At 39.4% G+C, this 17,023-nt stretch overlaps 1 protein-coding gene across 1 annotated transcript in view; it reads right to left on the bottom strand.

The window, feature by feature from the left end:
- The window catches only part of LOC140730485 (ciliary microtubule inner protein 6-like), a 40,188-nt gene extending 25,670 nt beyond the window's left edge, over positions 1-14,518 (bottom strand). The window contains exons 1-3 of the mRNA XM_073050972.1: positions 14,439-14,518; positions 5,131-5,311; positions 4,124-4,283 (exon numbers count right to left, since the gene is read on the bottom strand). Coding sequence (XP_072907073.1) covers positions 4,124-4,283; positions 5,131-5,311; positions 14,439-14,497 — 400 coding nt within the window. The 5' untranslated portion in view covers positions 14,498-14,518. The remainder of the gene's footprint in view (positions 1-4,123; positions 4,284-5,130; positions 5,312-14,438) is intronic.
- Between the last annotated feature and the right edge of the window lie 2,505 nt (positions 14,519-17,023).

Below are 17,023 nucleotides of genomic sequence, written 5' to 3'. Positions count from 1 at the left end.
AACTAGAGTGATGTTACTTTTTATCAGCTTCACAGTAATTAAAACACTTGGTAAAATTTGAAATGGTATAAACGTGTTACATCATGACTCCCTTACTTTTCACTCCTGCTCACAGGAATCTCTATCATGCTTACACATAACCTGCCTGTCAAAATTTCAGTAGTTAAGCTTCTCAATACTTAATTTCAATTATTTATTTATTAATTGGGTTCTCTTCATCTAGTTTTAGGACTTGCATAAAGATCTGATCACATTTTAAGTCATATTCATGCAGAACTAGAGAAAATTCTGCAGCGTTCACAAACTTTCTAGCACCGCTGTACATGTCAGAAGAATTCCCACTGATCATGAAGAAAAATGGCATCAGACATTTCAAGTCAGCTCCTCACCACCCAGCAACAAATGGGTTAGCCCAAAGGTTGAGGCAAACCTTCAAGAAGTCCATTAAAACAATGGACAAGAAGGACTTTTCTCTACAGTACAAGGTGGACAAATTCCTTTTTGTGTATCGGAACTCTGTTCACGCGACAACAAATCAAACACCTGCAATGCTGTTCGTGAGCAGAAATCTGAGATCTTGCATAGACCTCCTGAAACCAGACCTCTGGAGGGAAGTACAGAATAAACACTTCAGCTAATTGCCAAGAGAAGCAGCAAGGAGCTTCAAGATGGACAGGAAGTCCTAGCAGGTGATTACCGAGAAGACGAGTGGATACCTGATAGGATAGCTACAAGAACTGGACTACTGATGTACACAGTGGATGTTGGAGATCCGACATGGAGACGTTATGTGGACCAGATATTGGATGTTCAACCAAAGAACACACCTGAGTCGACCGCATCCAACAAAACAGACACATTACAGTCACCTTGACTTACCTCTCAGCAATGATGTCACTGACAGCAACGTGACATCGAAAACTGAGAACGTTGTCTTAGACAAGACACTCACCAAAACTGATGCCACTCCACAGGTCCAGAGGCACAACGAGAATGTTATCGTTGACCACCTCACTAAACTTCGAATCTATGATCTCCTCAGCCTCTCAGATAACCCTGAGTACATATACCTGCACCTCCTGTTCCCTGATCTGGTCTGTCAGGAGCTGCCCCTGGATGCGTATTTCGCAGATGTAGTCATCGGGGGTTCCCTGACTTCCCACATCTCATGTTCCTGATCAGGGCTGCTGTAGGGTAAACCTGTTGATAGATTAGGATGCTAGTGTGTGCGAGAGAGAGAGAGAGAAAGTGCAAGGGAGATACCACATCATGGTATGGCTTACATTGCCATTGTTTCTGGCACAAACTATTGGAGAGGTTTGTCAGGAAACAATTCTGCACAAATAATTTTAAGACCTGAAAGGATTTTCCTGAAATAAGAGATTGCATGTTATATAGTTTGGAAACTGAAATGTTTGTGTGCATAAAATTTTCATGTGTGTAGTCACAATTTCAATCATGGCATTGTTATATGAAACCTTTGGCTCACCATAGCTCCATGAACAACAATTGAAAAATCAACTATAAAACAGTTATCAACATTCCTAGATTTGATCTGACAGATAAAAAATATAACAGAAGGCAGCAATTTGATGGAACAGTATTCTGTAGAAGACCTTTACAATCTATACACATTAAAAATAAAGTATTGGGAAAAAGCTTTTCCAGGTTTTTGCCAATATTGAACAGGGGATGTGTAAATCAGACAGAAAGCACAAGCTACTTTCGATATCATAAAGCATTACCAGGTGCTTCATCGAAATTTGAGGAGGATTGGCTGAGGTTGGCTGAGATAGGTGCGGTTCAGGAGAGGAGAAATGAGTGGAAGGCCTTTGGGAGAAAATAGCACTGAAAAGCAGTATTGCTGATTGGATGATGAAAAAGAAAAAATGTCTGGAGGTGAAAATCAGAAGAGAGCTCTTAAAAATAAAGGAAATGCCCGAAGCTAATAATAAGGTAGAGAGAGACTATATATATCTTTTGGTCGTAGATGGGTTAATGGAGGCAGTAGAGGCATGATTATAAATGGAGTAGAAAATCTTCAGACAGAAGAGGATGATTGACATCAAATACCTTGCTGAAGTTGTGATCAATGGGGATACAAGAGACTGCAGATGCTGTAATCTGAACTCTGCAAGAACTCAGTGGGTTGAGCAGCATCTGTGGAAGGATGCAGTCTTCCTAGTGCAGGGCTCTAAAATTCGATAGTTTCTTTCCTGTCACAGATGAAGCTCAACACATGGAGTTCTTCCAGTAAATTGTTGATGCAGAAATTGTGATAAGTCTGTGGCCATGGATTGGAAGAGAGACAATTAGTATTTGGGACCATAACACTGGAGCCTGAGGTAACAGCTTTACCAATAATCTGACTAGTGAGAACCCCAGGTCTTCCAAGTTTGGATGATATACAGGTAGCTGTGCATGGAAGGACTGAGAAAGGTAATGGAAAAATGTTTGGTGTTATCATTACACAATGTAAGTAAACCACAAGCCTGAAGATCTTTCCTCATGTCTCGTCTCATTCATTTATTAACGGACTGGAAGACAATTGGTTATTTGATCCTTCAATAAGTTTTATTTTTAAAAAATTTAGCGACAAGTAGTATTTCCGTTCTGTGTTGACTCCCACACGATTTCTGCTTAGTTCTACACTAAAACATTCATATCATCACATAAAGACCTATTGTACACATTCTGCATTTCTTAAAGGAGCACACGCCCAATATTACATAAGCCACATAAATTACAAAGAGCAGCAGAGAAATGAGTAAGAGAAGCAGAACAAGGACTGAATATGGCTAATTCCCAAGGTCATGACACAATATTACAGATATTTAAGCTATGTTCAGATAAGTAGAACTCTATACAAGAGAGCCCCACCTCTACATTTAAAGAATGTACTTCATAGGGGAGGACCTCACAGCTGTGAACACATTTCTGGACAATGAGTGAATTAGCCATTCCCATGTGAGTGAACCTTTATTTTCTGTGTCCAAAGGTTTTGGATAAGGTTTCTTATGTATAGGAACAATGGATTTGAATTGAAAGGAAATGCCAGCAGTTCAGTGACTGGACATCAGAATTTCCCTACATTGATGCCAGATTGGGATTTCTGGGCATGCGTGTGCGACTATTCCACTTGAATAACTTGTGCACTGTTATACTTACTTGAATCCAGCCTAGAGTTCTATTCTCATTTCAGTTAAGAAGAATAATATAAAGGATTAATACATGAGACATGTTAAGATTATTTTTAATAAGTTCATTCAAATGTTTTAAATACTTTATACATTTTAGTTTATTTGCATTTAGCAGTATTTTAAAAATATTTGAATGTCTTAATGAATCGATCATAGCTTGGAATATTTTTGGATGTTTTAGAATGTCTGACACAGTCCCAGTGTTTTGACAGCTTTAACTGCTGCTGTCTAACTTGCAGGTTAGCTTAGTCATTTGCTTTTCCAGTTTTATGCAAGACCTGTTCTAATCACCCAAATGATATAATTTATTAAACAGTCTGCCTTCATCCAGCACAACCTTAGCAGGTGATGAAATAATCTATGCTTGAACTTTATTCAGAAAACAACGGTACATTGTTCTCTAAACCACACAATTCAGGACAACAGTCATTAGCACAGGAAAAGATGCTCCTCATACTCAATGCTCCTGAGCTTCCATTAGCATTTTTGTTTCCAATATTAGTCAGCAGGTAGCTTTTCAAAATGATAGGCAATTAAATAATAATTATTTTACATGAATTTCATCTTAGCTTTTTGGTGTAACTGTACACTCAGTAGAATTTTTGTTCAGCCTGCCTAACTTCATTTAGAATCTGCTGCATGAGCAGACAGGTGGAACACCCTGTCAGAATGACTGGATTCAAAGTCAGACACGGGAGATGAAAGGGAATTGTGCAAATTGATTTCGCCTGCTCCCATTTCTAATACCACTTCAGATATCACTGTTTTGAACATATTGCAAGTTGCTATCTTCTTTGTCAGTTTTGAAGTGATATTGCACTTCTTTCATTATTATCTGTGCAACTAGTTACATACAATTACTATAGTTTACCTGGAAAATAATTACATTGAATAGGTAAGTCACCCTTATGACACCTGCTTACCTATGCCTGAACAAGGGTATTTGTTTGGATTACATCCATGTCTTGTTTGTGGATTTGGTTTGGAGACAAGGTTCTGGAAATCATGTCTTTGGGTGCTTTCCAAGCTGTAACTTGGGATGTGCTGCATCAGACTGGGAGTTTCATGCGTCATCCACTGAAACTTGAACAAAATGAGGTTATTGCAAAGTAATGTTTATTATTCTTCCTTACAGATGTGCTAAGGCCACTCCTATTTATTCCATCCAATGTTCCTGCACTCTTGTTACAGACCTGCTAACACGGGAATGCTCGAATGACCGAAAACAGGAAAGGAAGAATTATGTTAATCTCTGTATCTTTCTCTGATGTGTAAATGGTGCAATTTTGATCCATGACTTATAACATACATTTTATTGATGTGTCTATCTCACTGTTTCTCTTCAATTTCTTCCTGTTTGTTTTCATTTAACTTCAAAATTAAAGACAAAGCAATTGGATTTGAATTGACTATAAAATATAACTGATACCAGTATAATTTACTAGCCTTGCTTGATGAAATACTTGAATATTTACCTACCCTATGAAAAATAAAATGTATATAATTTATTTCCATCATATCTTTGATCTTATCTTCCTGTTTATGATTTGGATTTATATCATCTGTACAATGTTTTAGATAATTTTACGGGAAAATTCCTTAACCAATTTCAGTTTATAGTCATAAACTCAAGTTGTTTTTCCTTTACTCAAAACTGATTCTCATCAAGGTGAGGTTCATGTTGCTTTTACAACCCAGTTTTAGATAAACCTCATTCAATGTCTTTTTGTTTGGTTTAGCATTTGTTTGTGCGATTAAATTGCTGCAATACACTGTGGAATAGAAATGAAAATTGTTCAGATGAGAAGTAGATTTTCAGACCATATAAAACAAGTGAAAAATAGTTGTATGGGTATGATATTAAAGGAAGAGTACACTGTTTATATAAGGCAGAATAATTAAAATATTCTTTTGTGTACACATTGCTTACCTGATCTGACATTGTAGCTTTAGTTTCCATATATGCAAAAGGCTCATTTATAAATCTTGAATTAGTTCTGATACATCTTGCATAATGTGGTTGAGGTTTATGACGATTTGGTGATCTTGGACGTTGAGAGAGACACTTTGTGCTGTCCTGGATTCTGCTAAATATTCCTGAAGGGTTAGGGCTGAAACCATATGACAAAACCATTAATTAATTAGGTGCTTAGGCAAGCTGAACAGCAATAATAAACAAATAAACAGAATAATTTATGCCCATTTTAAGGCCAATGCATTTTACAACTAATTTATCTCATCACAAATATAATATACAGTCTCCAACAGAGGAGGCTGACAATTAGCTTGTTGCTAAGCATTTCTGCGATGTCTCAAATATGCCAATTCTGAAAGCAGGAGTGAGTGCTTGAGGATAAGAAAGCTTTTACCTCAAATACACTAATGAAAGGAATGATGGAGATGAGGAATAGGATGCAAGTAGCATGAATAAGAAGAGCTTGAAGAGGAAAGTAGAAAAATGAGAGAAAGACAATGGCTAGGACAGAGATGGGGCTCAGGCTATGTTTGGTTTACTGGGCAAATGATAGAGCAGGGAGGCAACTAAATGAACTGTTTTCAGAATTAACATATTAACACATTACCAAAGTACCTAGCAACAAGTGATTTGCCCACCTCCTTTATCAGAGACTTCACATAATATATGAAATCACTTAAATTATTTCCAACACAGAGGAAATTTCATAAACATAAATAAAAATGCTTATTTGCATCATGAAAAGCTTCTAATGCTGTGACAAAGGAAATAATACTCTTGAAGAATTAATGAAAATCATAAAAAAAGGAAATGATTAGTGGTAAACTAAAAACCAACCTTGCCTTAAGGATAGTGATTACGGGTTGAAAAGGATAGTATTTGCTGGAAATATGTGAAGAAACAGATTTTTCATGAGATCTGGAAAGAGTTGAGAATATAACCAGCTAAGCACCCTAAATGGGAAATTTTCAATTTATGCAAGTTCACAACAGAGCAATTTCCCTGTGTATATGACAACAATGGGTCATGTGCAAAGCATGGCCACACAATGGTGTCCAGTATCGTGCGTTACTTCCAAAGTGCAAACTGACAAATACAATCTCCCACCAAGCTCTTACAGTAATAGTCCTCAACATGAATTGCACGGATGGTATGTTGCCTCCCAGGTGCTGGGGTCAGTGATGTCTCACATCACGTCTACAGTATTTTGGAGGGGGAGCGAGAACAGCCAGATGACTTGTTACACATTGGTACCAATGACATAAAAAGGAAAAGAATGAGGTCCTGAAGAAAGAATTTAGAAAGCTAGGCAGAAAGCTGAGAATCAGGACCACCATCGTAGTAATTTCTGGATGCTACCTGTGCCACGGGCCAGTGAGGGGAGAAACAGGATGATTTGGCAGATAAATGTGTGGCTGAGAAGCTGGTGCAGGGGGCAGCTTCAGGATCTTGGATCATTGGGATCTCTTCTGGGGGAGCTATGACCTGTAAAATAGTTGCACCTGAACCTGAGGGGGACCAGTATTCTCACTGGCAGGTTTGTTGGAGCTTAGGGGAGGGTTTAAACTAATTTGGCAGTGGGGAGAGTGAACCAGAGTGAAGGGTCTCAGGATAGGATGGATGGAAAAAAACAAAGATAGCATGCAGTCAGACTGTCAGGAAGGGCAAGCAGACAATAGGACAAAATTGCAGTCAGCAGGGTGAATATCAGCAAATTAAGGAAACAGCATCAAAAAAGGATAGCAAATACAGTACTCAGAGCGTTATATCTCAATGCACACAGTATAAGAAGTAAGATGGATGATTTTGTTGCACATTTCCAGATTGTCAGGTATGATGTCGGGGCCGTCACTGAATTGTGGCTGAAGAATGGAAGCTGAATGTCCAAGCTTACACATTGTATCAGAGGGATTGGAAGGTGGGCAGAGGGGGTGGCATGGCTCTGTTGGTAAAGAATGGCATCAAAACATTAGAAAGATGTGACATAGGATCAGAAGACGTTAAACCATTGCGGGTTGATTTAAGAAACTGCGAGGAAAATAACCCTGATGGTAGTTATATATCCATGGTATTACAGGAAAGTTACTGGCATGGTTAGAGCATTGGCTGATTGGTAGGAGGCAACAAATGGAAATAAAAGGATCCTTTTCTGGTTGGCTGCCAGTGGCTAGTGGTGTTCTGCAGGGGTCGTTGTTGGAACCGCTTCTTTTTATGCTGTATATCAATGATTTAAATGATGGAATAGCTGGCTTTGTTGCCAAGCTTGCAGATGATACGAAGATTGATGAAGAGGCAGGTAGTGTTGAGGAAACAGGTGGGCTGCATTAGGACTTGGACAGATTAGGAGAATGGGCAAGAAAGTGGCAAATGAAATACAATGTTGGAAAATGCATGGTCATGCACTTTGGTAGAAGAAATAAATGTGCAGACTATCTTCTAAACAGGGAGAAAATCCAAAAATCTGAGATGCAGAGGGACTTGGGAGTCCTTGTCCAGAATATCCTAAAAGTTAACTTGCAGGTTGAGTCCATGGTGAGGAAGACAAATGTAATATTAGCATTCATTTCAAAAGGTCGAGATTATAAGTGCAAATATGTGATACTGAGGCTTTATAAGGCAGTTTGAGGCCTCACCTTGAGAAGTGTGAACAGTTTCGGGCTCCTTATCTAAGAAAAGATGTGCTGGCGTTGGAGAGGGTTCAGGGGACATTCACAAGGATGATTCTTCCAGGAATGAAAGGGTTATAATATGAGGAATGTTTGATGGCTCTGGGCCTGTACTTACTGGAATTTAGAAGGATGAAAGGGGATCTCATTGAAACCTTTCGAATGTTGAAAGGCCTAGACAGAGTAGATGTGGAAAGGTTGTTTCCCATGATGGGGGAGTCTAGGACAAGAGGGCACAGTCTCAGAATAGAGGGATATCCATTTAAAACAGAGATGCAGAGAAATTTCTTTAGCCAGAGGGTGGAGAATTTGTGGAATTTGTTACTACAGGCAGCTGTGGAGGCTAGGTTGTTGATGTATTTAAGGTGGAGATTGATAGGTTCTTGATTGGACATGGCAACAAAGGTTACGGCAAGAAGACCAGGGAGTGGTGCTGAGGAGGGGAGAAAAAGGATCATCCATGATTAAATGGTGGAGCAGACTCAATGGGCCAAATATCCTAATTCTGCTCCCATGTCTTATGGTCTTCAAGTACTAACAACCCTAGTTGTGAGCAAATACAGGAACTACACTTCTTCAATAGAGGGTGGGACATATTGGTCTCAGCAGTGCAGGGGGCACCTGGCAAGGATCTAAATAATCACCATCATCCTTCCTTTGCCCCTAAAAGGGAAAAAGGCTGTCGTATCTGCAACATTAGCTATTGGGACCACTAGCTACAGTGGCGTGGGTAAAGGTGGGTCCTTAATTTATACTGAAGTGGACCATCTTCTTGTTAAATGCTATTTATACATTTTGCTGAAAGTGTCGCGATTGGGTAAGTAAATTAAGTGACTGTGCAACTTAATACAAATAATTGTGAAGTCCACTCTCCTCTCCTGCAAGGTTCCTTCTTCTCCAGCCCTTTGCTTTGTCCACCTATCACCTCCCAGTTTCTTACTTCATCACCCTTCCCCCACACACCTGGCTTGACCTATCACCTTCTAGCTTGTCCTCCTTCCCCTCCCCCCACTGTATCATTTTGGCATCTTCCCCCTTCCTTTCTAGTCTCGATGGAGGGTCTTGGGCGTGAAATGTTGACTGTGTTTGTTCATCTCCATAGATGCTGCCTGACCTGCCGAGTTCCTTCAGCATTTTGTGTGTGTAGCTCTGGACTTCCAGCATCTGCAGAATCTCTTGTGTTTATGAATTGTGAAGTAATAGCTGTTGGATCATCATATTCTACTAGGATATAAAGAGTAAATGACTGGAACTTTGGGAGCAATTGAACAGGCAGATCTTGAAGTACAAGTCCCTATCTGCCTGGAAGTGGCAACACAGATGGAAAAAGTGTGAGGATGTCCTTTTCGTATGCCTTCCTTTTATAAAGCTGGTGTGTTCAGTATAAGGGGTGGGATATCATATTGCATTGGCCTTAAACATTGGTTTAATAACTTTGACTTTCCCTCTGGCTTTCAAGAGGTCACCCTTTCTGAAGGAAGAAGACATGATCTAATTTTCATCAACTCACATGGGCAGGCAATGTTGCCACAGCTACCAACCAGCTGGGCCAACTTCCCCACATTGCAGACAGTCTTAAAGTCCTTAGAGGACTCTTCACCAGTTTGTTCATATTTATCTAATACCTGGGAGAACTGTGTGCACCCCCCCCCCATCTCAGCTGGAACTGTGTTGCTTGTACTGTCCCTTTGAGAATCTGCCAACTGTGCTACATGCTGAGAACTGTGAGAACTCTCACCTTATCAACAGGAAACACCAAACTGATAGCAATGAAGAAAAGCAGACAATGCTATTCTTCGAAACTTGCAAATTAATTCCTCAATTTTCCTATGACTTTTGCAGCGTTAGGGTAAATAATGTCAGAATTTGTTGCCCACATGTTTGGCCAATATTCCGTCCAATATCAACATAATTAAACTGAATCACCATCAAATTGCTATTTGAGCGTTTTGGCCAAACCATTTGAGTTTGATTGAAAAAACAAAAAATACTCCAAAACAAGCAGCATGAAAATCTGATAAGTAACTATGCTTGTTTTTTTTTAAGTATTTGACAAAGGAACTCCTCTGCATCTCAGTGGGTGACTGAGTAATTAGTATATGCTTTACATTCTTCATCAGGAAAGCAGGAATCTTAAAACATGGTGATGCATTTTCACTTCAGCTAGATTCCAGCAGCTCAAATCATTGAATCATCAATATAAAAATCACAGATCAAGCAGAGGCCTACATTGCAGAGTCTGCCAGTGTAAGCACTTTCTGACTTACAACAATGAAACAATTTTTGCTTGCTGTTAACACTTTTTATTTCAATACTTCCCAGCTCTATAAAGTACCAGTGATGATCTTGGGCTGTATTATTTAAATCAATCCTGACTTAGGGAGATTGCTGTTCTGGCAATTTGCACAGCTGGGGGATTGAACTTGGCCCCTGGCCATTAGATGGCAAACACATTAAGTAGGGACATAATGATCTTTGCTCTCAAAATATGTAAAATAACTTCTCACAAATTTGTAAAATGTCTGGTCTGATCTATAGATTTTCGTGGAATTTGGGCAGCTCAAGTGTATTGTACTCTGTGCACATTGAAGCCAAAGGTTGCTACCCTGGGGGAACTGGCATTGGTGTACTCAGTAATCAGGAGAGAACCAAATTCCAGAATAATACTGTCACTTTTTCAGCACAAACCATTTTACTGGAGATAAAAATGGAATTTTAATTCAACCCTCTGAAACAGTCAAAGCTATGCACCTAAAGAAAGGAAATGAGGATATCAGGATAAGAATTAAAACATCATAAAATAATGTCTATATTACAGAAAATAATCGTAAAAGACAGGTATTTGGACCACACGTTGGAAATGACCAATGCATCAACATTAATAGAGTTTGAAAGGTAGTGGAAGACAAAAAAAAACACAGTACTGATGGCGTAACTCTCTACTCCCGAATCGTGTAACAGCCACAACAAGAACAGAACGAAAGTTTTGATAACAAAATAACATTGTGAGTCCTACTGCTTTCTGCCTTTACTCTCTTTCAGTCCATCAAACTCTCAATCACTGAACATAGCTTTCTGGCCCTACCTTAGCTGATATTGTTAACCTCTATAGTATGGTACTGTCTCTGTCCCCTTTCAGACCCATTTTTCTCATCTCGCTCCTAAAAAAAGACAATCACATTGCCCCTATTTTCATGCACTTATCTGGCACCAGTCTGTACTAGATGACTGCTCAAAAGCTAATGTCCTCTAATGCTCTTCCCTCTGGTTTCTGAAGTGTTTCTAAATATTTCTGATGGAAACATTAAAAAATATTCAATTAGATTTAAATAATTTTAATTAGTACCATTTTAAAACACAAACAAATAATTAAGACACTCAAAAACTCAACATTGGCAAATGTAGTGAAAAAATTCATCTCTACTTAACTGACCTTGCTTAATTTTACTGCACAGGGTCATCAACACCATTCAATAACCATCCAAAACTGAAGGGTTGAATGCAAGGTGGTATCAGAATTCCACATCAGTGTTTGGCTGAGTTTGTAAGGATGTCAAAGAACTGCTGAGGCCCTAACTACTAATAAATTGTGGTTCCCCATGCAACTGTGACTGCTTGGTTTCATCAATTTCGGGGGAAACAATTTTGCTTCTCATTATAAATTATTTTCCATTGCCAATCCTTATGCAACACAGATTTTTCACTGCATCTTGGTACATGTGAAACAATACCAATACATAAGCTATCTCCTTAGCAACTGCCCGTGACTAAACTATATTGTTTGAATCCTTTGTGTCATATTTGACCTGGAGATAAGCATTTGATCAGATATTCACACTGACAGTAAGATTGTATTCTTCAGCAATTTTCATGCTACCTCACTCTGCCCCAGGGTTATCTGCCGCTGACACCATCATCCATGTTTTATTCTGCAGACCTATCTCTTCCAATGCATTCCATAATGTTAAACATTAAAAATAACTGCCCAGATACTGACATACCAAATCTTGTATACCTATCATCACACTCCATGCTTTCTCCCTTACATGGACAGCATTTCACTTCCAAGTTCTTCATCAATGTTTTCAATTCACTCCATGGGCCTCATTCCTCTCTGTATTTGTAATATCATCCACTCACACAACCCTTTAAAAGATCTACACTCCTCCAAATCTGGCACTTAGCCCATTCTTGCTTTCACAAGATCCATCATGCTTTCAACTGCTGAACCCATACCTCTCTTATTTCTTTACCTCAATTTTCTCCATTAAGGAAGTCCTTTAAAACTACTACTTTGACCAAACCATTGGCTTTCGGCCCAGATATCTCTCCCTTTACTTGGCTTTGCGTTAAAATTCACTGGATAAGATTTAATGAAAAACATTCTGATGTTTTATTATAAAAATGGTTGAAAAGTAAAAGCATTTGTTATTGCAGATGGGTTCTTTACTCTGAAATGTTTGTAGATTGCTGATATAAATATGGTGCTTTTAGACACTGGTTTTCATTTGAATTACACTATCTGTTACTCGCCAACAATCAAAATGATAAAATCGACTGTATAAATGTTTGACAGTACTAATGCTGATGTGATATTATTTCATATTCATATAATCAATAAATATGCATTACTCTAGCTAATAAACTCAAAAATAATGTGATACAATTCTGCATCAGTCTCTCTCGGGACCATCTGAAATTTATGAATACTCAGCATAGTTCAGGTTATAAATGCAAATACACAGAGTTTGAAGCACCTGCATTGACTAATCATCTCGGCAACACCACGTGAACAATAACTGAGCACATAGGAACTAACACTTCCTTTGGCCAATGTCATTTTGGAAAGGCACCTTGCCAAATTATAAATTTCAGAGAACTGAAGTATAGCAGACCAACATATGGTTAAGATATCATCAGGCTGGTTTTCAAACTGAGAATTCTGGAACATCGAGAGAATTTCCTTAACACATCAGCCAATTCCACAGCATAATATCGGTGAAGACTGAAACTGCTGGTAACGGCTACACTGAGAAGTTGTCCTAGATCATTTAAAGATGTAATGGCTGCAACAGACCAAGGAATATTTACAACAACCACACCCAACAGATGTTGGGAAATGGCCGATAAAATACAAGATCTGGTGCTCCCTCAATCTCGTGGTCTCTGCAATCTAGGGCTTAAATCACTTTTCCCTCACAAAAATAATGCATTTCCTGATTAATGATTTCAATATTCCCTGATAGCTTTAATTACTTGGAAAAATAATTCTGTATCTTTCATCAAATGTCTTTGGCATTGCAGGAGACTTTATGTGGGAGAAATAAAATGTTCCAAATTTCCAAGTCAGACTGGCCATGGAAAGAGAAGTACTGAAAATAATGTCAATGAAATGTATAAAAGTGTAATAGAGAGAGAAGAAGTAAACAAAAATTGGAAAAGTTAAGGAAAGAGAAATGTTAAATGGTGCAGTGACCATTTATTGACAGATATGGTTTACCACATTTAACATCAAATTTGGTTAAAAAAAAAGGGTGCCACTGGAAACAGCACACCTATTGTAGACCCCAATTTAAAAGCTGTTGCTTTTGTAACTGCTGGTTAAACAGCCAAGCAGAAATAGAGCTTTCAGTTGACTCATACCATTGCATGCATCTTTAGATGACTTCCTTGAAAACACAACATAGTTCAATGCCAGTAAACCCATCAGAGTTAGACTTTAGACACAATGATTAAACTTAAAATTCCCTTTTTTATGGGGAGTTTACAAGAGCTAATGTTTTTTCTTTGTTGTGATCATATTTTCAGCTCCTTAGAATTGTGCATTCACACCTTTCTTCCTTTTTCCATTCCTTGTGCATACCATGCTGACATTCCTGATACTGTCAAACTCTGAATCACATATGACTAGCAGTTCAGACACTGTCACTTTGAATTCCTAAATATAGGATTCATTTCCTTTCAGGCCTGTATGCATTTTGAAACCAGTTGATTTTCTCTGTCCCTACATTCCATAAAGTGAGGAAATAGTAACCCATGGTGAAGATGGTACAATCACCACTTGTATTTACCTCTGCAAATCATGCACTCTCATTACTTGGAGATAAATCACCATCATCATGACTAAATGTGTAAAATAATATGCGTTTTCACCGTATCTGTGCCTCTCATTATCTCATACACCTGTATTAAGGTCACACTCAATCTCTTACACTCCAAGGATTACAGTCCCAGGTATCCATCTTCCTATAACTCAGGCCGTCTAATATCTGAATTATAACCTTAGTCCAAGCACCCAGGTACCCTTATTAATAGAATTAAGCAAGGATGTTTTCTTAAAAATCAGTTTCCGTATTCAAGTACATGGCCAGTAAGTTTAGTAAATCAGGGTATCTTTGGAAAATAATGGTGCTTTTGCCCTCTCGTATATATTATAATTTGTTGAGATTACAGGTAAATACAGGGTTTTATTATCATTTATCGGTTCGTTCTCTACCCTTTATTAGTCTAGTTTGGAACAACGTTGGAGGAGTGCAGTAAACCGGTTCTTCCTCCACCTTGCTCATTGATGAGACTGCTCAGAACATACGTACTCACTTCAACTGGCTGGACACCGCTTGCTCTCCGCAAGCACGTCCCTGCGGAAGCTGATGCATTTTATCGTCGGGACTCGTGGGAACAAGTGATAACAGCTGCATTAAGCTCTGTCCGAAGTTTGCTCGCAGATCACTGATAAAGTTCACCTGGCAAATTTCATGTTGCCTGTCAGTTGCTAAGCTACGCGACTGCGTCTGCAACCCGGCAACCAGGCAGGTCTATATGCACAGCGCATTGCACCACATGCAATAACTTGTGAGATCCTATTTTTCATGATCATGTGAGGGTGTATGTATTTTAAACATTCTGAAGGTTGCAAAATTCTTAATTATTCTGACTTTCGTTTCTTTATTTCCGTATTCTGCTCGGCTTTGGCATTCTTATTTTGTTTTTAATATCGAAGTACTTTAAATGATTTTTTAAAATAAAGAAAGCAAACTGTCATGTGGCACAACCTGTAGGTCTCGCATTTGGTTCTGTTTGTATTTTACTGCTTTGGTGGGCGATATGCAATATATTCCAGCTTCAGCTCTCATTACCCCTTCACACACTGTGGTGAACTAGATATACCTGTCTGGACTGCTCCTGTGGCTTCTCCCACAGACCCCTGCTGACTGCTCCTGTGGCTCCTCCCACAGACCCCTGCTGACTGCTCCTGTGGCTCCTCCCACAGACTGTGGCTCCTCCCACAGACCCCCTGCTGACTGCTCCTGTGGCTCCTCCCACAGACTGTGGCTCCTCCCACAGACCCCTGCTGACTGCTCCTGTGGCTCCTCCCACAGACCCCTGTATAAAGGCGACTGTGGCCTGTTGCCCTGCCTCATTCCCCAGGATGTAGTGTTGTTCATTCTTCCAGTCAATAAAAGCCTATACCTCGTTTCCTACGTCTCAGCGTGAGTTATTGATGGTGCATTACACACCCTGTGCAGAATACCGAAATGAAACGGGTTGAGTTTCAACCATCGCTCCCACCCACACCCCCATTCCACACCATGTTGCCATCATTACCCCTTCACACACCCTGTGCAGAATACCGGAATGAAACGGGTTGAGTTTCAACTATCTCTCCCACTCACACCCCCATCCCACACCAAGGGCTTCTAACACGAAATTATTTTGGAATTGATACAACTTGGCAGGTAAGCTTGGGATTTAAAGCTGTGAGTAATATTTCCTTTCAAAGGCTGTGAAGACTGACATCCTCTCTGAAAAGGTACCTGGTAAAAATTTTGTAAACATTTGAACCTTTTGAGCTAAAAGGAGCAGTGGCAGTAAGTGCTCCATTGGCCCAATCAGCTTTCACCGACTGCTTCTGAAATTGTTGTTTGTTTCAAACGGAGAAGGCCCTCTCTAGTCTGTTGCCCCACACCAGTTTGAACATTCCCAGAAGAATCATGGACTTCTAGTATCTATTTTTGGTGTTCTAATACACCCTGTCTAGGATGTGTTACTTTGAGAAATATTTTATCAGGTTGATGTGTTGACAAACTATTCTGACTAACCCTGCCACCTGTTCTATGACATTGAATATACCATTACCTGCATCTATGCTTGACTTGGAAGCTTCCTTCTTGTAACATGAATTCATGTGAATCCCAAAGATCTTCACTACTGTCAAGAGTGCAGTTTTTCTATAAAATATATGACCATATAACAATTACAGCATGGAAACAGGCCATCTCGGCCCTTCTAGTCCGTGCCGATGCTTACACTCACCTAGTCCCACTGGCCCGCACTCAGCCCATAACCCTCCATTCCTTTCCTATCCATATACCTATCCAATTTTACTTTAAATGACAATACCAAACCTGCCTCTACCACTTCTACTGGAAGCTCATTCCACACAGCTACCACTCTCTGAGTAAAGAAATTCCCCCTCGTGTTACCCTTAAACTTTTGCCCCCTAACTCTCAAATCATGTCCTCTTGTTTGAATCTCCCCTCCTCTCAATGGAAAAAGCCTATCCATGTCAACTCGATCTATCCCCCTCATTATTTTAAATACCTCTATCAAGTCCCCCCTCAACCTTCTATGCTCCAAAGAATAAAGACCTAACTTGTTCGATCTTTCCCTGTAACTTAGGTGCTGAAACCCAGGTAACATCCTAGTAATTCTTCTCTGTACTCTCTCTATTTTGTTGACATCCTTCCTATAATTCAGTGACCAGAACTGTACACAATACTCCAAATTCGGCCTTACCAATGCCTTGTACAATTTTAACATTACATCCCAACTCCTATACTCAATGCTCTGATTTATAAAGGCCAGCATACCAAAAACTTTCTTCATCACCCTATCCACATGAGATTCCACCTTCAGGGAACTATGCACCATTATTCCTAGATCACTCTGTTCTACTGCATTCTTCAATGCCCTACCATTTACCATGTATGTCCTATTTGGATTATTCCTACCAAAATGTAGCACCTCACACTTATCAGCATTAAACTCCATCTGCCATCGTTCAGCCCACTCTTCTAACTGGCCTAAATCTCTCTGCAAGCTTTGAAAACCTGCTTCATTATCCACAACACCTCCTACCTTATTATCATCTGCATACTTACTAATCCAATTTACCACCCCAT

Source organism: Hemitrygon akajei, chromosome 7, assembly GCF_048418815.1.
Source record: "Hemitrygon akajei chromosome 7, sHemAka1.3, whole genome shotgun sequence".
Taxonomy (NCBI): domain Eukaryota; kingdom Metazoa; phylum Chordata; class Chondrichthyes; order Myliobatiformes; family Dasyatidae; genus Hemitrygon; species Hemitrygon akajei.
This window is presented reverse-complemented; position numbering and strand designations above follow the sequence as displayed.